At 45.3% G+C, this 22,173-nt stretch overlaps 2 protein-coding genes across 3 annotated transcripts; one reads left to right on the top strand and one right to left on the bottom strand.

The window, feature by feature from the left end:
• Positions 1 to 30: 30 nt before the first annotated feature.
• On the bottom strand, positions 31 to 5,692 carry LOC141104595 (uncharacterized). Its single transcript, XM_073594221.1, has 7 exons — positions 5,251 to 5,692; positions 4,431 to 4,542; positions 4,100 to 4,231; positions 3,890 to 4,013; positions 3,487 to 3,773; positions 3,237 to 3,351; positions 31 to 1,279 (listed from the first exon to the last, which is right to left on the bottom strand). The coding sequence occupies exons 2-7, from the start codon at positions 4,512 to 4,514 to the stop codon at positions 231 to 233; spliced, it is 1,791 nt and encodes a 596-aa protein (XP_073450322.1). The 5' UTR covers positions 4,515 to 4,542; positions 5,251 to 5,692; the 3' UTR covers positions 31 to 230.
• On the top strand, positions 5,403 to 16,242 carry LOC141104612 (uncharacterized). Of its 2 annotated transcripts, none has more exons than XM_073594255.1 (5): positions 5,403 to 5,905; positions 7,925 to 8,087; positions 10,354 to 10,418; positions 10,511 to 10,625; positions 14,770 to 16,242. In XM_073594255.1, the coding sequence occupies exons 2-5, from the start codon at positions 8,057 to 8,059 to the stop codon at positions 16,104 to 16,106; spliced, it is 1,548 nt and encodes a 515-aa protein (XP_073450356.1). In that variant the 5' UTR covers positions 5,403 to 5,905; positions 7,925 to 8,056; the 3' UTR covers positions 16,107 to 16,242. The 2 variants fall into 2 exon arrangements, with proteins under 2 accessions (XP_073450356.1, XP_073450357.1); XM_073594256.1 differs by lacking the exon at positions 5,403 to 5,905 and adding an exon at positions 5,914 to 6,335.
• The last annotated feature ends 5,931 nt before the right edge of the window (positions 16,243 to 22,173 follow it).

Below are 22,173 nucleotides of genomic sequence, written 5' to 3' on the forward strand. Positions count from 1 at the left end.
TGAAGGCAAGGACTGGGTCAGAGTTCCAGTAGAATTTTATTACATGTTTAGTTCCTGGATAACACATCTAAATGATAAATAGACAATTTCCTAATTCACCTCAAATTGTGTGGAGTTCTCTGTATCTGATACTTTCCCAGCGACGTGCCAAGTTGGCCGATTTAACCGATGAGCACCACGTGGACTCGCCTATCTCCACCACAGTTTTCCAGTCCTATTTCATTTCCGCCTTAGTGCCAGGAAATTTCGTGGAGCCTCTGACGTTTTCCCAGCTTCCCTTCCTCTGAGAAGCACTTGCCAGATTCTGAGCAGGACTGATTCCTCCGATGTTTGTTCAACTGAGCGATCGAAGTAAATCGCCTCCCGCACTGAGGGCACGAGAAAGGCTTTTCCCCGGTGTGAGTCCTCTGGTGGTCGAGGAGGTGAGAGCGGCTCGTGTACCGTTTCCCACATTCTGCGCAGGAGAGGGTGCGTTCTCCGGTATGGGCCTTCCTCTGGTGCTTGTCGAGATCGGACTTCCACGTGAAACACTCCCCACATTCTGGACACGAGAGCGACTTCCTTCCAGTGTGCACCTTCTGGTGTTTCAGAAGGACGGTCTTCCAAGAGAAACTCTTCCCGCACTCCAGACACGAGAAGGGCTTCTCCCCTGTGTGGACTCTCTGATGCTGAACGAGCTCCGACTTCCACGTGTAACTTTTGCCGCACACTGAGCAGGGATGCGGTTTGGCATCCGAGTGGCTTTTATAATGGCGGTGAAGGCCGCGCTTATCTGCAAAACATTTCCCGCACTCTCCACATGTATAAGGCTTCTCCATGGAGTGAGTACTCCGATGCGTAACAAGCTCCGATTCCCACATAAAGCATTTCCCGCAATCCGTGCAGGGAAACTGTTTCTCTGCTAAGTGAGTTCTGTGATGCATAACGAGCTCCGACTCGTATCTAAAACAATTTCCGCACTCGGGACATGAAAACGGCTTCTCCGCCACGTGACGTTTACGATGTATTTTAAGAGCTGAATTCTGTGAAAAACCTTTACCGCACTCGGGACAAAAAAAATTCTTAACGCTTTGATGAGTTCCGTTACGCCTGTCCATGTCTGAGTGATAAGCTTCCTCAGCATAGCACAGGTTAGGCAACACATATGAAAGTCCTTGGTGGACATCTGGGGTCACCAGCTTTTCTGATGGAGTATCTCGAATGATGGTCTGAGCTTCTGTGTCATATTTCGGGAATAAATCCAGAAGATCCTCTGAGGTCACTTCCCTGACTGTGACACCTGTTGGAAGAGAAAGCATGATTACACAAATCTGTAGGGAACCTTTCATACTAATAACTCTGGGGTGCCCTCCAGAAATACTCAAGGGGTAACTATGCTTCAGAAGTGTAAGAGAAAGTTAAGTGGACAATATTGTTAGCACCTGAGACCCTAGAAAAGTCAGAAATTTGATGGCCTCTAAAAGCCAGTTCAGCAGAACACAGGCACTGAATATGGTACACAGCTATCCATGAGGCACCTAACATGGCTCAGCGTTATCTTTGTGGCACCTGACATGGCTCAGAGTTGTCCATGTGGCACCTGATTAGATCTGCAGTTGTCCACGAGGCACCGGACATGGCTTACAGTTGTCCATGTGGCACCTGATATGGCCCACAGTTCCTTAAGTGGCACATGATATGGCTCACAGTTATGCATGTAGCACATAATTTGACCCACATTTCTTTATGCAGAACCTGATATGACTCACAATTGTCCATGTGGCACCTGATATGGACTAAAATTGTCCATGTGGCACCTGATAAGACCTATAGTTTTCCAAGAAGCACTTGGCATAGCTCATAGTTGTCTATGTGGCACCTGATATGGCCTACAGTTGTCCATGCAGCAACTGATAAGACCTACAGTTGGCCAAGAAGAATCTGACATGGCCCATAGTTGTGTATGTGGCACCTAATATGGCCTACAGTTGATCACGTGGCACCTGATATGGCCTACAGTTGGCAATGTGGCACCTGATATGGCCAACAGTTGACAATGTGGCACCTGATATGGCCTACAGTTGACAATGTGGCACCTGACATGGCCTACAGTTGACCATGTGGCACCTAAATAGACCTACAGTTGTCCAAGAAGCACCTGCCATTGGTCACAGTTGTCCATGTGGCACCAGATATGGCCTACAATTGACCATGTGGCACCCGATATGGCCTATAGTTGACCATGTGGCACCTTATATGGCTCATAGTTTTTTATGCAGTGCCTGATATGGCTCAGAGTTGTTCATGTGGTACCTTATATGGCCTACAGTTGTCCACAAAGCACCTGACATGGCTCACAGTTGCCCATGTGGCACTTGATATGGCCTACACTTGACCATGTGCCACCTGATATGGATTAAAACTCCTTGCAGAACCTGATAAGATCTACAGTTGTCTACAAGGCACCTAATACGGCTAACAGTTGTCCATGTGGCACCTGATATGACCCACAATTCTTTATGTAGGACCTGATATGGCTCACAGATCTCCATGTGGCACCTGATATGCCACTTATTCTTGCATGTGGCATCTGATATGGCCTACAGCTGTCCATGTGGCACATATGAACCTCCGTTCTTTATGCAGCACCTGATATGGCCTACAGTTGTCCATGTGGCACCTAATATGGCCCACAGTTCATTAGATGGCACCTGATGTGGTTCAAAGTTATCCACATGGCACCTAATATGACCCACAATTCCTTTATATAGCACCTGATATGGCTCACAGATCTCCATGTGGCACCAGATTTGGCTCTAGCTGCTCAAGCTGGCAGAGGCACAGGTTGTGATACTTACCTAATTCTTTGCTCCAGCAGGCTTCAACCTGCTGGTCCCCTGAAACCTCTTCTCTAAGGTGGTTCACCAAAGGTTAGACTCTGACATCATCACGCACAATGCAGGACCATTAGTCTTGCATTGTACGTAAGGTTGATGATGGATAGAAGATCAGAGCGCCTGGAGTGAGGAATAAGGTAAGTATTACTGCTTAGTCCTCTACCCCTAGGCTTCACAAGTATTTACCCCTTACGGTGCCAGGGGCCCCACAACAAAGACTACTTAGCAGCAGATAAGGCTGACCAAAAACACGAAAGCCAAACTGAATGTGTTCTGCCATGGCAGAGCAGGGTCTGAAGTGCTACAGACTAAAAAAGGAGGAAGTGGTAATCTTTTCCGTATTTAGTGTCTATTGCTCACCTTTCTGGAACTCTGGGGGAACTTCCTTCCTCTGTTTATGTGGCCAACCACTCATTGAATATGTCTCGTCTTCTACATGGCTATCTTCTACTTTAATGTCAATAAGAATTCCGTCCTAGAAGAATAAGAATGTAATCAGATCAGGTTCAGGAATCCTGGATTATATAGAGTTTATAACATCCGTACAGCACTACAGATCAAACAATGTGAAGACCCTTCAGGATTTGGTGACACCTTCAACACCACCTACCTGATGATGGTGAGGGATAGTGTGATCTTCCTGTGTGGCATCTCGGGAATATAGAGAACAGGGACATCTCTCTAGTGGGTTTGTGTCACTAAATGGTTCCACCATGACCTCCTTGAAGGGGTGTTTGTGTCCTTCTGAAAACTCCTCTATCACACCAACCTCCTCCTCCTCCTCCTCTTTTATGTCTTCTCTAACTGTAGGTGAGATGGTATGACCTTCCTGTGTGGAATCCCGGGAATACAAAGGACTGGGACATATCTCTGGTGGGTTCCCATTACTGAGACCATCTGTAGGAAACACACACACTGACTGAATACATTGTTTCTATGTGTTTATCGGATGATGGGGGATCTAGGTGGACCCTCCGTACTGCTCTCTCCTTTACAATAAAGTCTCCTCTTACCCGGTGATGTGAGGGGAGGCTGATTCTCCATCATGACGTCCTTGTAGTGATCCTTGTGTCCTTCTAAATACTCCCACTCCTCCATGGAGAAATAGACAGCGACATCCTGACACCTTATAGGAACCTGACACACACAATGATACAGTCACCATCCAGACACATCCCTTGTCTGCTACTGGATAATGTCCCAGAATTCCCAGCACCGCTCACCTCTCCTGTCAGCAGATCAATGATCTTCTTGGCAACTTCTAAGACCTTTTTGGTGTTTATTTCAGGTTTCAGTAAGTGAGGAAGAGGCACTGTGATGCTCACATGGTCATTAGACTTCACAGGAGGAAAACTCTGTATCAAAACAGAAACAATGATGTCATTTGACCTCCCAGAATCCTCCTCACCTCTCCGGTCAGGTGTATGTTTTATGAATAGAGATAAGAGTGATGTCATGTGACCTCCCAGAATCCTCCTCACTTCTCTGGTCAGGTCTGTGTTTTATTATTAGAGAAAAGAGTGATGTCATGTGACCTCCCAGAATCCTCCTCACCTCTCCGGTCAGTTGATAGATGATCTGTAGGGTGAGGTCTAGTATCCTTTCGGTCATGTGACTTGGGTCCTTGGCCATCCTCATGGAGGTGGTGGTGTGAGGGTGCTCCTCTCTGTGGATGGATATAAAACATGAAATGAATGACACCGTGAGGGCAATGTCTCCTAAATTTCCTCTGACTTCTCCATTCTACACTCTTTGGTTATTAGGCTGCAATTGGGACATGAGTGAGGGATGGGACTAAAGAGGGATCCTTCCTCAGAGGACCTTTAATGGGCAGGATGTACTCTCGCATTTAGCAAGAGCAAGGAACTGGGGTCGGGCTTACACTAACAGGGCGGGGCATCTGAGTAACAAAACCCTCCCCCACGGAGCCATATTTCCTGTACATAATACGTCATGTGACTCCTCTGTGTTTTAGTACGTGGGAAATGTTATGCCCTACGGAACCGCTGACAGCGCCCACCACTGACTTTTATGTTGCGGCACGGGCTGACATCAGCAATCCCCAATAACAGTAATATTAGTAATAGTCGTAGTAATGTCATCAGCGTTCTCATACTTCCGTTCCAGTTACACACGGCACTTAACCATCACCTCCGTACCAAATAATATTTATTATATTTGTGTATTACGCTCATCTATGGGAATCAATAATAGATGAATCGATCGATGAGGACTACAGGTTACACAGAGGGGGCTGCACATGGTTCTATTCCTCTGTTGTTCTGTATATGTGCTGCAATCATACAGGAATAGATGTAGAGAATATGGATGAGTGCTGAGGATACAGAATATGGCCAATAATTCATATAATTACCTCCTTCTGCCAGTTCCAGCAATGTCTCCCCTCTACTTCCGGTCAAGTCACCTTTCACCCCGGAAGTTACTTCTTGTGGCTTGTACCAGGAGCTTCCTGTTTGTGCGTTCCACCACACACTTCCTGGTTGGGAATTGTACCAGACACTTCTGGTTGTGCGTTCCACCAGATACTTCTTGGTTGTCAATTGTACCAGACACTTCCGGGTTGTGCGTTCCACCACATACTTCCTGGTTGTGCGTTCCACAAGCGGCCGTGCCTTATTGCGCTCTAACTCGCTACCTTACACTGCAGCTTGCAGGAAACATTTGCGGCCGACTGAGTACCTCCTTATGGCGACTCTGCGCTACTGCAGCTGTTTCTATGGGAATGGCTGGTGACGCGGCGGCCATGTTGGATTCGGGCAGCAGTTGGAACTCTCAGGGGAAGATGTAGGAGCTGGAAGGGGGTCCGCAGACTGTGTCAGGGTGATCATATTTTCTTTCACTCCCTAAGTCTGACGGTATATGTGGCGCTGCGCGCTGTTTATAGCCTGTAGAACGACTTCCGGTGGATGGGGCGGCCATCTTGGTTTGGGGCAAGTTGGAACGCACAAGTGGTCTGTGGGAGAGGGGTTGGGGGCTTCCGGTTGTAAGAAGGAGGAGGGAAATGTCTGGTGAGTGGGGTGAGAGTAGAGGACCTGGTGGTGACAGTGATGGGAGAGGTCATGGGTGGGGTGTCAGGTTGGGGTTCAGTAACATTTTGCTGGGGTCAGAGCTTTCCCTCCCTCCATCAGCATGGTGTCTCCTCCTATCATTGAGTTTCCCGGACTTGGCAGAGATGTTGGTTCATCGGGCCGTAGGGTGGCACCCCAACGCTCTCTGCCCTTCAATCGACACAATGGGGGGGTCTAGTTGAGGGGCCCTTTAAGGGCCACATGTAGTGTTGAGCGTTCCAGAACATCGATGAATGTATCCAATTAAGGATTGGTGTCCGAGGGGCATAAAGCCAAGCGCTGACCCTCTTTACAGAGCCGCCAATTCTTGGGTGATCAGCAGCAACATGGTGGAAGCCATCACCATTGTTACATGAATACAGGCATCAGGGTGAGGAAGGCTGGGTCAGAGCATGTGGCATTTATCGGTGGAACCAGGTGGGAATAATGATGGGTGCACAAGGGGGAGGTTCTGTGAAGGTGTTTTTGATTGGCTTGTGGACACCAGTCTTGGTGCAAGAGCAAGGCGAAATCTGTTCACACGCGTCAGAATCTGATTGCACCAACGACCGTGTGGTAGGAGGACCTACCTAATTGGATATCAATTGAATGGGTTGACTAGGTAGACCTTCCATCTGTATTGTTGCTCTTAAGAAGGTTGAATAATTAGGCCTCTTTCACACAGGCGTCAGACTTTACTATCCTCTAAAAGATGATCCGCATGGGCTCACGTTTCAAGGTGCAGTTGACAGCTGGTTTTGTGGTAACTTTGACGCCTCGTGCATGCCTGTTTTTGGATTTCCAGTGGAAGTTTACATTGAACTACTGAACCACGACTGCCAAAGCTGCATTTATCACATGGTTGCTATTGACTTCATTGGGGGAGTTTGACAGGTGGGGCCACTGCATCACAGCAGCAATGTAAATTCACCCATTTGGCTGCCATATAAATTTGGGGTCTGTAAAAACACTGACCAACCACCTGCTTTCACCACCCCTTCCATTTCCAGTGTGACTTAAGCCTTAGAGGTCCCTTTCTCAACCTTTTTTTCCCGGAGTAACCCTTGAACTTATTTTTAGGCCTCAGGGAACCCTTGCTAAAACCACTTCATCAAGGGTCAGTGGGAAGAATGCTCCTTACATTGGTGATCATTGGGAAGAATGCTCCTTACATTGGTGATCAGTGAGAAAGATGTTCCTTACATTGGTGATCAGTTGGAAAAAAAGTTCCTTACATTGGTGGTCAATGGGAAGAATGTTCCTTACATTGGTGGCCAGTAAGAAGAATGCTCCTTATATTGGTGATTGGTGGAAAGAATGTCCCTTACATTGGTGGCCAGCGAGTAGAATGCTCCTTACATTGATGATTGGTGGGAAGAATGTCCCTTACATTGGTGGCCAGCGAGAATAATGCTCTTTGCATTGGTAATTGGTGGGAAGAATGTCCCTTGGTGGTCCAGTGGAAAAAATGCTCCTTACATTGGTGGTCAATGGGAAGAATGTCCTTTACATTGGTGATCAGTGGGAAGAATGCTCCTTACATTGGTGATCAGTGAGAAGAATGTTCCTTACATTGGTGATCAGTGGGAAGAATGCTCCTTACATTGGTGATCAGTGGGAAGAATGCTCCTTACATTGGTGATCAGTGCGAAGAATGTCCCCCTTACAGATAGTAATTGGTGCTAAGATCATGTTAAGTTGAGTATACCTGGGAACTATGCTGGCACCTTCAGATGGAAGGTCAGTCTGCCACATCTCAAGGAACTCCTAGTAGCCTTTGGGGGAACCCTAGGGTTCAATGGAACCCTGGTTGAAAATGGCTGCCTTAGGTCAGCTTTACTAGGAACTGTAAATTCTTAAACAGGAGCATCATAAACCTCTTTGCCTATCTTACTAAACCACTCTTATCTCCATTAGTCCTAACAAGCACATATTGGAAGTGTTCTTTTACATTCTTGTCTTTTCTTTCTCCATAAACAGTTGTGAAGGAGACATCTGTTGAATATGTGACACCCAACAGTCACTTGAGAGAGTCCAAAAGACTGATTAGGACTCTGAACTCCATCGGGTGCCTTCAAAGCTTTCCCCAACATTGTAGGAGACACCAACACGATGGAGATTGAGCCGTCCTGCAGGTCACCAGGTAGGAGAAGACTTTATTAACCACTTCAATACCGGGCACTTTCACCCCCTTCCTGCCCAGGCCAATTTTCAGCGCTGTTGCACTTTGAATGAAAATTGCGCGGTCATGCGACGCTGTACCCATATGAGATTTTTATCATTTTTTTCACACAGATAGAGCTTTATTTTGGTGGTATTTAATCACCACTGGGGTTTTTATTTTTTGCTATATAAACACAAAAAATACGAAAATTTTGATAAAGAAACGTGTTTTTCTTAGTTTCTTTTATAACATTTTCAACTAAATAATCTTTCTTTATAAAATTTAGGCCAAAGTGTATTTTGCTAAATTTTTTGGTGAAAATAAACCAAATCAGTGTATATTATTTAGTTTGTAGGAAAGTTATAGAGTCCACAAACTATTTGAAAATCCATCAATCCTGATGTACTGACTAAACTCTTGAGGCCCGAAAATGCCAGGAGAGTACAGTTCTCCCTCACATGACCCCTTTTTGAAAAGTAGACAGTCCAAGGTATTTAGTAAGAGGCATGGCAAGTTTTTTGAAGTTGTAATTTTTTTTCACAATCTTTTTGAAAAATAAAGAAATTTAAAAAATGTAAAAAAAAAAAAAAAATGAAATACTGTTTATAGCGGTGATCAGGGATACTCGTAATTTTTCTTTTTTTTTAATGTTTTATTACATTTGTTTACAATTTTTTTAACACACTGTGAGCAGAGCAATACAGTGTTATCATAGTAATACTGTACTAATCTAGGGAAGTAATGAGGATTTATTTTAATTTTTTTACACATTATTATTGCTTATAGCAATGAATTTCATTGGTATAAGCAACCACTTTTACTGAATGAAACTGATTCATTCAGTAATTATTGTTGTAATTGGCCACAGCTAATCACATGGTACAGATGGGCTGTGATTGGGCCTGTGTGTACCATGTGATCACTGTGACCAATCACAGCTAGCAACACAATTGTACACTATGGATGGCATTAAAGGAAGCCATCCATTGTTTACAATTGTCATGTGATTTGCTGTGATTGGATACAGCAATCACATGGTACCGGCGACGGGCCGGTACATTGATCAGTCCAGTCATCGGCTTTGGCGGGCACAGCCGGTGACAGATCGCACATGGCTTATCTGGGAGAACGTCATGTGATGTCCACATAGATTGATGAAAGTCCCGCCTGGCCGTCATTTTGCTATAGGCCGGACGGGAACTGGTTAATCACTTCAGCCCCCGACCAATTAGCTGGTCAAAGACCAGAGCACTTTTTGCGATTCGGCACTGCGTTGCTTTAACTGACAATTGCGCGGTCGTGCGACGTGGCTCCCAAACAAAATTGACGTCCTTTTTTTCCCACAAGTGGAGCTTTCTTTTGGTGGTATTTGACCACATCTGCGGTTTTTATCTTTTGCGCTATAAACAAAAAAAGAGCGTCAATTTTGAAAAAAAAGCTATATTTTTTGCTATAATAAATACCCCCAAAAAATATATAAAAACATTTTTTTTCCTCAGTTTAGGCCAATACGTATTCTTCTACATATTTTTGGTAAAAAAAAAAAAATCGCAATAAGCGTTTATTGATTGGTTTGCACAAATGTTATAGCGTCTACAAAATAGGGGATAGTTTTATGGCATTTTTATTAATTTTTTTTTTTTACTAGTAATGGTGGTGATCAGCGATTTTTATCATGACTGCGACATGGTGCACAGATCGGACACTTTTGGCGCTATTTTGGGACCATTCACATTTATACAGCGTTCAGTGTGATTAAAAATGCATTGATTACTGTGTAAATGTGACTGGCAGTGAAGAGGTTAACCACTAGGTGGCGCTGTAGGGGTTAAATGTGTCCTAGGGAGTGATTCTAACTGTGGGGGGGAGGGGCTGTGTGTGACACGTCACTGATCACCGGTCCCGATTACAGGGAGCTGTGATCAGTGTCAGTGTCATTAGGCAGAACGGGGAAATGCTTGTTTACATTAGCATTTCCCCATTCTTCCTCATCGTGAGACGATCGCGGGTATCCCCGCGGACATTGAGCCCGCGTGATCACGCTCACGAAGCTCCTGGTGGGCGCGCACGTTGCCCTCTTGAAGGGCAACATACAGGTACGTTAATCTGCCCTTCTGCTGCAGTATATCTGCGTGAGGTGGTTGGGAAGTGGTTAAAGAGCATAATGTTGGGTCCACCTAGATCCCCCATCATCTGATAAACACATAGGAACTATATAATCAGTCAGTGTGTGTGTTTCCTACAGATGGATCCAGTATTGGGAACCCACCAGAGAGATATCCCCGTGTTTCCATGCAGGAAGATGAGACGGTAGGAGGAACTTCACTAATAAACCGACAGATTCTTCATGGTCTGTGCATGGGTGGTGATGCCACATTATGTCTATCTTATGAAATGTTTAGAGGGATGATCTGGGAGACCTCAACATTATCGTTGTTAAGGAAGAGGTGAAAGAGGAGGAAATTATGACACCCGTGACAGTGAAAGAAGAGGAAGTTTCCCCAGAGATCAGCACTGGTCAGTATTGAGTAAACACTTGTTGCCTTGTCTCTACATCTACCTCTTCTTCCTTCACCCATTCTGTGTGATGAAGCAACATGTACCTTGTCGTGGGTTCGAGAGTCATCTTTCCGTATTGGGCTGTTTACCAAAAATAATTTAATTTCCCAGTTGTCTAGAATCCTATATTGTAACAACACAATCTGCTTTCCCAATCTCTTTTTTGTAAAATAGTAGATGGATTTCCATAGCTGGCAGGATGCTCCAGTTTTCTGTAGGTCTTTCCTCTATGAGATGGTAGAACAATAGGACTGCATCATCTCCTTCCTCCTGCTGGTGACCCCTCTAGTGATATAAAGATCTATGTAGAGGAATCAGGACCTCCTTCTTCCTGCTGATGATCCCTCTAGTAATATAAAGATCTATGTAGAGGAATCAGAACCTCTTTCCTCCTGCTGGTGACCCTTCTAGTGATATCTAAAGATCTAATAAGTACCTGAAATAAATGTTTGAAGGAATCAGAAACTCTTTCCTCCTGCTAGTGACCCCTCTAGAGATATAAAAATCTATATAGAGCGGGGGTCGGCAAAACCCGTCGATCGCGGGCTACCTGTGGACAGGTAGACCACGAACAGGCCTGCACTGCCGACCCCTGCCTTCTACTTGTAGGTACCTGACTGGTTCTTTCTCCACCACCATCTGCGCCTTTGTTTCTCCTCTCTCTCTGCATGACCCTCCCGCCTCCGTCATTAGTGAACAGCGGGGAGCGAGAGCCAGCACAGCTCAGGACAGAGGGCGGGAGGAGCTGGCCAAGTTAACTTTTTAAGTTAACCCGCAGGGGGTGGGGCATGCCTATATATTAAGAATAATGTACAAGTGAATGTGAGAGATGACATCAATAAGGGAGCTAGGGAGGAGGTGGAATCCTTATGGGTAGAGCTCCAAAGGGATGAAGCTAAGGGGAAAATAATACTGGGAGTATGCTATAGGCCACCTAACCTGAGGGAGGAGGGGGAGACGGACCTCCTATCATAATCTGGATTAGCAGCAAGGATGGGAAGTGTTATCATAATGGGGGATTTTAATTATCCATACATAGACTGGGCGGAGGGAACCACGCATTCGTCTAAGGCTCGCCATTTCCTAAATGTCTTGCAGGACAATTTCATGTGTCAGATGGTAGATGCAACAACTAGAAACAAGGCGTTGCTAGATCTACTGATTACCAACAATACAGACCTGATCACGGATGTGGAAATACGGGGCAATTTAGGAAACAGCGATCACAGGTCAGTCGGCTTCAGTATAAATCACACAAATAGGAAACACAAGGGGACCACAAAGACACTGAATTTCAAAAGAGCCAACTTCCCTAAACGACGAACCTTGCTAGAAGATTTAAATTGGGATAAAATCTTAGAAACAAAGAACACGGAGGAGAGATGGGTTTGCTTTAAGAGCATAATAAATAAGGGCATTAGCTAGTGCATCCCATTGGGAAATAAATTTAAAAGAACTTACAAAAGTCCTGGGTGGCTTAACTCCAATGTAAAAATGCATATAAAAGCAAAAGGAGAAGGCCTTTAAAAAATACAAGGCTGAGGGATCATCACCAGCATTCAGACTTTACACAGAATGCAACAAGATATGTAAGGGTGCAATTAGGGTGGCTAAGATAGAACACGAAAGACACATATTGGAGGAGAGAAAAAAAATCCCAAGAAATTCTTTAAGTATATTGTCACGGAACGCCCCACACTCCGCTTGAGTGCTTCCGTCATATACCGCTTCCTAAGTTCTGGAACACGAGTCCAATGGATCTGGCCATAGGAACCCCAAGAACTAGACAACACCAGTCTTGGAGTACATCAGAACTGCCTTTATTTTGAGATCTCACAGACCTTTTTATATCAGGGATGACTCAAAGCTAACCTAATTAACATGACCTAATTTACTACAAAATGTACCCAGACCAGATGACAGTCTTGTGGGCACCGGGCTTCACACATTAATACAATTAACAATACAAACAACAATCTCCCCCCTCCTCAGCCTAGACCATTCGTCTATTAGCCAGGGCTGGTGGCTAATGTGATCAGCTCTCTCAATTAACATAAACACATGTTGATAACACCAGCATCTCCTCACAGGATGTGTCCCAGCAGAATGAATCAGTCTTATCAGCAGGGGGCTGCTGGAGGAATCCCCCCTCCCTCTTCAGGGACACAAATATACAGTAAGGAGTCCCCATACAATATATACATGACTGAGTCCGATTAATACAGTTCAGACTGGATTTCTCATTCACCTCAAATGCTAGGGCCCATAATCGGTGGGCAACAGGCTTGCACACAGTCCTCTCCAACAGCCTCCGCTCTGGCCATGCCCGTGACATATATAAACAGTAAAAAAGGGAGGACAGACCATATTGGTCCCATAAAGAATGAGGAAGGACATCTGGTTACAAATGATGGGGAGATGGCAAAGGTATTGAATTTATTCTTCTCCTCAGTCTTCACGAGGGAATCGGGGGGCTTCAGTAACCAAAACTGCAGTGTTTATCCTGGCATGCAATGGCATGCAATGCCAAGCTGCTGCTAACAAAGCAAACAGAATATTGGCATGCATTAAAAAGGGGATCAACTCCAGAGATAAAACAATAATTCTCCCACTCTACAAGGCTCTGGTCCGGCCGCACCTGGAGTATGCTGTCCAGTTCTGGGCACCAATCCTCAGGAAGGATGTACTGGAAATGGATCGAGTACAAAGAAGGTAACAAAGCTAATAAAGAGATTGGAGGATATTAGTTATGAGGAAAGGTTGCGAGCACTGAACTAAATCTCTCTGGAGAAGAGACGTTTGAGAGGGGATATGATTTCAATATACAAATACCGTACTGGTGACCCCACAATAGGGATAAAACTTTTTCGCGGAAGGGAGTTTAATAAGACACGTGGCCACTCACTAAAATGAGAAGAAAAGAGGTTTAACCTTAAACTGCGTAGAGGGTTCTTTACTGTAAAAGCGGCAAGGATGTGGAATTCCCTTCCACAGGCGGTGGTTTCAGCGGGGAGCATCGATCGTTTCAAAAAACTATTAGATAAGCGCCTGAACGACCGCAACATACAGGAATATACAACGTAATACTGACATATAAGGTCGTACGTAGGTTGGACTTGATGGACTTGTGTCTTTTTAAAACCTCACCTACTATGTAACTATGATTGGTTGCTAGGTCCTAAGCAACCAATCACCAGCTTTTTAATATGAAAAGTCACTCGGCCAGCTCCCGTCCTCTGTCCAGAACTGTGCTTTCTCCGGATCTCCGCTGTGTGCAGAGGTAGGATGCAATGGAACTATGCTATGGGAGGGAAGGGGTCCAGAGGTCACTGCTAAAAGGAGAAGAAGAGGACGACACTACCATGTGTGTGTGTGGGGGGGGTGGTTAAGTAAAGGGGGCAGTGGACACTGCTATGGGCAGGGCCACCCCCATAGCAGTGTCCTTTACCACCCTTCACATCACCCCCCGATCTCGCACTCTTGAACCCTGCATTCTGAGCGTAACGCACTCCTGATCCCTGCATTCTGAGTGCAACGCACTCCTAAACCCTGCACTCTCTTGTAATACTTATTTTATTCTTGTGCTAACAAACACACTGCATTTGCGATCTAGGTTTGGGGTTAACAATCTATTATCACCCACAGTAGAGCACAAAGGCAGTGCGTTTTGAACACGGTGCAGAAAACACACATGGAACATACCTTTCTGTGAACTGTGCCCAGTGATCTTTGACTTCATCAGTGTTGTTCAAGTAGATCTCCAGCTCTTTAAGTTTGGCTACCCCTGATATAGAGGAATCAGGACCTCCTTCCTCTTGCTGGTGACCCATCTAGAGATATAAAGATCTATATAGAGGAATCAGGACCTCCTTCCTTCTGCTGGTGATCTCTCTAGTGATATAAAGATCTCTATAGAGGAATCAGGACCTCCTTTCTCCTTCTGGTGACCCCTCTAGTGATAACAAAAGCTTTATATAGGGGAATTATTGATGTGTAAAAATATTATACATATCTGGTGCCAAGTATATTTTTTACATTTTCTTAAAGAGATGAAATTACTTATAATACGTAGTTGTAATATTTATTCTTTTATATATGACAGATGGTGAAGACAGCAGCAGAACCTTTGCGAGTCGTCTTATTTTATCTCACGTTTCTGAGTCTGAAGATGACGACACCATAGAAGGTTCTCCCAGAGAAGACCCAGTCATCCCATACAAGGCAGACGGATCAGCAGATAATATTGAGAGATTGCCCAGCAGTACATCAGATACCGTCATAACAAATAATTATCCGGGAGATCACATTATAGACAGAAGAGCCAATAGCTCTAACTCTGAGAGGTCCTCACCCAGAGCATCAGACCAGTTCTCGTTTTCCTGCTCAGAATGTGGCGAATGTTTCACTGGGTTATCCACTCTCCTCGAACATCATCAAACCCACACAGGCGAGGGCTCATTTATATGTTTGACGTGCGGGAAATGTTTTAAGGCAGACTCGGAACAAGGCTCAACTGGTAAAAATAACTTTTCATCCTCAGAGTGTAAAGAATGTCTTTCGGAGAAACCGAGTCAGGGGCAGAAGAGAGCTCACCTCGGTGAGAAACCCTTCATCTGTGCTGAGTGCGGGAGATGTTTCGCCTGGCAGTCGGCCCTCAGTAGGCACGAATTGACCCACTCTGGGGAGAGGAGGTTTCATTGTCTAGAGTGTGGAAGAAATTTCGAATTCCGGTCAAAGTTCATACAACACCAGAGGAGCCATACTGGTGAGAAGCCTTTCCCATGTTCGGAGTGCGGGAAATGTTTCTCCTGCCCGTCCCAGCTTCGCAAACATCAGAGGACTCATTCCGACGTCAAGTTTTCCTGCCCAGAGTGCGGGAAATCCTTTCGGCAAAAGTCGCGGCTCCGGGCCCACCAGACCATCCACAGAGGGGAGAAGCCTTTCGCCTGTTCGGAGTGCGGGAGATGCTTTATTGCCAAAGCAGACCTGGTCAGCCACGAGAGGGTTCACACGGGGGAGAAGCCTTATTCCTGCCCGGAATGCGGGGAAGGCTTTGCCTGGTCTTCCCACCTCCGGAACCATCTAAAAATTCACATCATAGAGATGCCCTTTTCCTGTGCAGAATGCGGGAAGGGCTTCATGGACAAGGCCTCCCTCATCCGACACCAGACCACTCACACGGGCGAGAAGCCCTTCTCCTGCACAGAGTGCGGGAAAGGCTTCTCCGACAGGTCGTACCTTTACCGGCATCGCAGAATCCACACAGGGGAAAAGCCGTTTTCATGCTCAGAGTGTGGAAAAGAATTTGTAGACAAGTCAAACTTTATCAGACATCAGAGGCTTCACACTGGCGTCAAACCGTTTTCCTGCTCAGAGTGCGGGAAATGTTTCTCACAGACTTCGCACCTCGTCAGTCACTACAGAGTTCACACGCGTTAACTCGGACAGACTCCTTTTTTGTATTTAGGAATTTTTATCAGTATAGTCCAACCAAAACTTTAGACTATTGGAAAAAAAGCAAAATTTTGTTGCCGTACATTATATTTTTAAAAGTATTGGGACACCTGCCTTTACATGCACATAAACTTTAATGGCATCCCAGTCTTAGTCCGTAGGGTTCAATATTGAGTTGGGCCATCCTTTGTGGCTATAACAGCTTCAACTCTTTCGGGAAAGCTGTCCTCAAGGTTTAGGAGTGTGTCTATGGGAATGTTCGCAGTCTCCGCTTTAATTCATCCCAAAGGTGTTCTATCGAGTTGAGGTCGAGACTCTGTGCAGACCAGTCAAGTTCCTCCACCCCAAACTCGCTCATCCTTGTCTCCATGGACCTTGCTTTGTGCACTGGTGTGCAGTCATGTTGGACCAGGAAGGGGCCATCCCCAAATTGTTCCCACAAAGTTGGGAGCATGAAATTGTCCAAAATGTCTTGGTATGCTGATGCCTTAAGGCAGTGGTTCTCAGCCTGGGGGTCAAATGATGATTTGCCAGGGGTCACAAAATCCTTGGCTGTTCCTGAAGCCCGCACCACTCTCTCCCAGCCTTTTTGCGGCCGTCCAGCAGGACTGTCCCTGGATCCTGCAGCTGCCCACTCAGTCTCTTCGCAGCCGCTTTTTCAGTTCACGGCATGGCTGGGAGGCAGAGACTAGAGGTCAGCTGACTGGTGAGGAATGTGAAGTGGGAGGGGCTGGAGGAGACCCTATCTCCTTATTTTGGCATAGGTGTCACTACTACAAGACACCACAAAGTCGCAGACACATTGAGTAACACTACCTGGGATTATAGTTGCCATTAAAAGTCCCCACTACAGTTCTCAGATCAGCAGATGACCTTGATCAAGAGAACCTTAGTTAGCTGATCAGAACTCCCTGCCAACACTGCCACTTTTCCCATTCCCCCCACCCCCCCACCAAGGAGTAAGAGAAAGAATAAAAATAGAAAATACATGGAAGGGAGAGGAAAAGAGGGGGAGGAACAAAGAAAAAGGGATAGAAAGAATAAGAGAAAGAACATAAAAAGACAGCTAGAAAGAGGGATGGGGGGGGGGGGGGGGACAAGAAATTAGGATAGAGAGAGATAAAAGGGAAAGAAAGGAGAACAAAGAGAAATTGTGGTACATCCTAAAATGTACCATAAGGGGTTTTAACACTTTACGAGTGTTAGGGACTCAGGGAGTGCTAAATGACCATGGGTTAGGGCCTCAAATTACTTGTCTTGCCTTGGGTGCTAACAACCCACGCTATGAAAATCATTTTACGGTTGGGGGTCTCCACAACTGGGGAAATTTTATCAAGGGGTCACGGCACTAGCGAGGTTGAGAACCACTGCCTTAAGGGCTAGTTTACACTTGCTTCAAAACAAGGCTTCGGGCACGCTTTGTTACTCTCTGAACGCCAGTCAAAGACCGTCACTAAATAAAATGATTAGCATACAGTCCTGTTTACACCTTGCGTTTGCTTTGCTTCAAAAATTATACCCATTTAGTGGTGCTTCAAAGCCTCCATAGAAGTCTATGACAAAGCTTGCTTGAAGCACCACTGAAGCATCATCGAAGCATCAAAAACACATATAAAAAAAAAAAAAGCATGTTGAAGTGGTAGGCGCTTTAACGTGTGTTGAAGTCGAAGGAAGTGTAAATGAGCCCTAAGAGTTCCCTTCACTCGAAATAAGAGGCCAAGCCCAATCCCTGAAAAACAACTCCACACCATAAACCCCCCTCCACCAAATGATTTGGACCAGTGCACAAAGCAAGGTCCATAAAGACATGGATGATGGAGTTTAGGGTGGAGGAATTTGACTGACCTCAACCCGATAGAACACTTTTGAGATGAATTAGAGCTGAGGCTGCAAGCCAGGCCTTCTCAGCCAACATCAGGGCCTGACCTCACAAATGCGCTTCTGGAAAAATGGTCAAACATTCCCATAGACACACTCCTAAACCTTGTGGTCAGCCTTCCCAGAAGATTTGAAGCTTTTATAACTCCAAAGGGTGGGCCAACTCAATATTGAACCCTACGGACCAAGACTGGGATGCTATTAAAGTTCATGTGTGTGTAAAGGCAGGCGTCCCAATACTTTTGACAATATAGTGTAGCTATCCCCCACCCATCTTATGCAGCTGGCTGCCCCACTAGTGGGTTCCCAATTTTTTTTTTTCTGAATGTCATCAAATCTAACCCTAAGGGGATACTGGATTACCGTGAACCCAGGTTTAAGCCCCTCTGGGTTCACTGCTGCCTCACCCACATAGATTGGAGTTTGAGAGGGAGGTTGCACAAAATCATGTCTCAAGAGCTGGCTCTTCTAGCTAGAAACATTGTGAAAAGACTGCTTGATTTGGGCTGTATTGGACTATTTATGACCTGTTCACTATTAGAATTTATTTGTTGCCTGGAGCTACTCTTTACTTTAATTTATTGAATAAAGATAAGATTTGTCACCAACTCCATCTTCCTGTTCATCCTCTCCTAGTATAGATATTAAAAATGGTGTCCACTCAGAGATGTATGTTTTACCCTCATAATATCTCAGAGAGAACATTGATTTTCCCAGCATGCACCTGGAGTTTAGCTGTACCAATACAAAGAAATTCTCTGGATGGCTGCACTTCTTGTTCTGCTTTATGTTATTTTATATAATAGTAAAACAGCACAAAGACTAGTGGAGGAAAGAAGGCAATAATTGGCGTGTTTTGTGAAATGGGTCAATCCTTGTTTTCTTTTCCCTCACTGGTCTTTGTGTTGTTTTGCTGTGATATAACCAGACCGCAATATGTATACATACGTTGCGGCTTTGAAGTGGTTTACCAGGGATATGGCTGAAGCTATTAGCCATAACCCCCCCCCCCCCCTTTTTTTTTTTTTTATGTTTTTTACAGCCAGCAATTCTGCTTCTCATAAAAGCAAGCCGAGCAGCTGATTAACTGCTGGATCACTTTAAGAAGCAGTGGGAAGTGATGTCCCCCAGCTCCCCCCGCCACTCGCTGGTGTTTCTCGGGCTTACCGCTCTTACTGCCGAGCCCAAGAAACAATCCGATGGTTCACGAGACTGGCCATAGGGGTGAAGAGAGACCAGATCTTCTCTGATCATCTCTATAATCTTGGAGGACCGGAGCACCGTCATGATCTCACTTAACGGTCTAAGGTGGACGTAAACTTTTTTTTTTTTTCTGATCTTTTGCTTTCAAAGGTAGGAGGAGAGATCTTATTTGTAAGCCCCAGATCTCTCCATATAGAGGACCTGTCATCCCTTATTTCTATTACAAGGGATGTTTACATTCCTTTTAATAGGAATAAAAGTGATTAAAAAAATTAAAGGGAACATGTAAAAAAAAAAAAAAAGTTTACATTCCTCAGAATAGGAATAAAAGTGATCAAAAAAATTAAAAGGGACAGCGTACAAAAAAGCGCCCCCATCCGTCCGTGCTTGCACGCAGAAGCGAACACATATGTAAGTGGTGTTTGCATAACACTTGTGAGGTATCGCCGTGAAGGTTAAAGAGAGAAATAATTCTACCCTAAGACCTCCTCTGTAACTCTTAACTGGTAACCTGTAAAAAATTTTAAAGCGCCGCCTATGGAGATTTTTAAGTATCGTAGTTTGTCGCCATTCAAAGAGTGCACAGTTTTGAAGCGTGACATGTTGGGTATCTATTTAATCGGCGTAACATCAACTTTTATACTTTACAAAAATATTGGGTTATATATTGTTTTTTTTGCATTAAAATTCATTAAAGTGTGTTTTTCCCCCCAAAAATCAGTTTGAAAAACGGCTGCGCAAATACCATGACAAACAATTTCAATGATCGCCATTTTATTCTCTAGGGCCCCCAAAAAAATGTATATAATGTTTGGGAGTCCGAAGTAATTTTCAGGCGAAAGATACTGATTTTTTCTTGCAAACAAAAAGTGCCAGCAAAAGCCTGGTCTTCAAGTGGATAACAAGGAGTGCAGCCATCCAGAGTATTTTTGTAGCAGTAGGGGCAGCTGATAAGCTGGGCTGGCACCCTTGTGGAGCGGTGTTATAGTGCGTCAGACTGCGGGAAAAGTACAAGCCCCTAGAGAAGCGATTATTCTACATGGGGTTTACTGTACAGTTTCAACCATGGGTGGATATTTACTTCTTTTATCAGGGGTCACGGTCAGGCTTGGAGACCAGTAACTATAGCAATAGAGAGGCTCCCACTGACCAGCTGGATAAGTGAACAAGCAGGTCACTCTGGAGGATGGCGTGGGCTCACCTGAGGTGTGGGGTCCAAGCACTAACCGGTATTCACCAGAGCTCCTGATGGTGGAGATGTGCTTTGCTGTGTGTTAGTACCAGGTCATGGTCCTCAGGATTGCCCCTCCACCAGGAGGTGAGCAAGGGGGGGTCCAGTAACAGATGTAGCAGGTAGAGCTCAAGCAGAAGCGTAGTCAGTAACAAGCCGAAGGTTAAAAACAAGTGGTTGCAGGTTGGGATCAAGCGGAAGCGTAGTCAAGGAACAAGCCAAGGTCAGTAACGACTGGTGGTGAAGATACGGACAGGAGCGAATGGAGCAAGATATTGGCTGGAGAGAGCACAATTATCTGGCAAGCAGAAAGTGCAAAAGGCATGGCTTAAATAAGAAGTTCATGGAGGCGCAAAGAGTTCAGGGTTCACCAGAAACAAGACAGGAAGTTTGTCCAAGTAATCAGGGAAGTAGCTGTCTAGCATCTCGGGTGGCTCAGCAAGATCTACTGCCAGACACAGCAGAGGTTGTGGGTACAGATTCTGGTCCTGACACCAGGTGATTTGGCTACCAGTTGTCTTCCGTTCCAGCTGTAAATCGTGTTCTCTTCTGATGTTCACTGGTAGAGCTGTCAGTAGTATAAATTAGACTGACCCCTATCGTGTTATATATTGCAGCCTCTATTATACATTCATTAAAGCTGACCTTTAGTCTTGCACAGTTGTACCAGCTCCTCTCCTCCACTAAAATGTCTTACTCTGATTTCACTACACACTGTGAGCTTCTCACAATGTGCATTAGAGAAGCAGCAAGTTAGAGCACAACCTCCTGGATGGAGATCATTCAGCATAATCTAGCCCAGAGGTCTCAAACTGGCGGCCCTACAGCTGTTGCCAAACTACAAGTTCCATGAGGCATTGCAAGGCTGACAATTACAAGCATGACTCCCACAGGCAAAGGCATGATGGGACTTGTAGTTTTGCAACAGCTGGAGGGCCGCCAGTTTGAGAACACTGATCTAGCCTGACTTTTTCTGGCCCGACCCTTTCATTCATTGAATTTCAGTTCTTTTAATCATGGAAGTTCAGCATCACATGTGGGTGTTTCCTAGGGCGGTCTGCATGCAAATACAGCCTGCCTAGGAACGCCCACTCCCCCAGACTGACACCCACCCATCAAGGCATTTTGATATTTTCGCCCAGTATCCAATCATAAGTAAATAAAAGGTGAACGGTCATTTTTATTGAGAGTGGTAGAGCATGATAAAACCAACGCGTTTCGGGGAACAAAGACTCCCCCTTTTTCAGAGCTGCTGCTCTATGCTATGATGGATGGGGATGTGCCCAATCATCCTGATTCCAGTGTCACTGACACACCATCTTGGGCACATCCCCATCCATCATAGCATTGAGCAGCGGCCCTGAAGAAGGGGGAGTCTTTGTTCCCCCGAAACGTGTTGGTTTTATCATGCTCTACCATTCCCAATAAAAAACAACCATTCACCTTTTATTTACTTCTGACTGAATACTGGGCACTCCTTTTACCTATCCTCACAAGGCACTGATAAGGCGGCACTGATGATGAGGCACTAGTGGGCACTGCTTGGCAGCAGTGGGTCTGGAGTGTGTGGGACCGATGTCCCGTTTACTCCAGACAGTAATCGGCTTTTTTTTTCAAATGCCGATTACCGGCTCTGTTTACATCACGTGATCACCTGTCATTGGCTGACAGCTGATCATGTGGTAAGGGGCTGGGATCGGCCCCTTACTCCGATCTGTAACCAGCCGAGTCTCATGGACT

This window comes from Aquarana catesbeiana, linkage group LG08 (assembly GCF_042186555.1).
Source record: "Aquarana catesbeiana isolate 2022-GZ linkage group LG08, ASM4218655v1, whole genome shotgun sequence".
Lineage (NCBI taxonomy): Eukaryota > Metazoa > Chordata > Amphibia > Anura > Ranidae > Aquarana > Aquarana catesbeiana.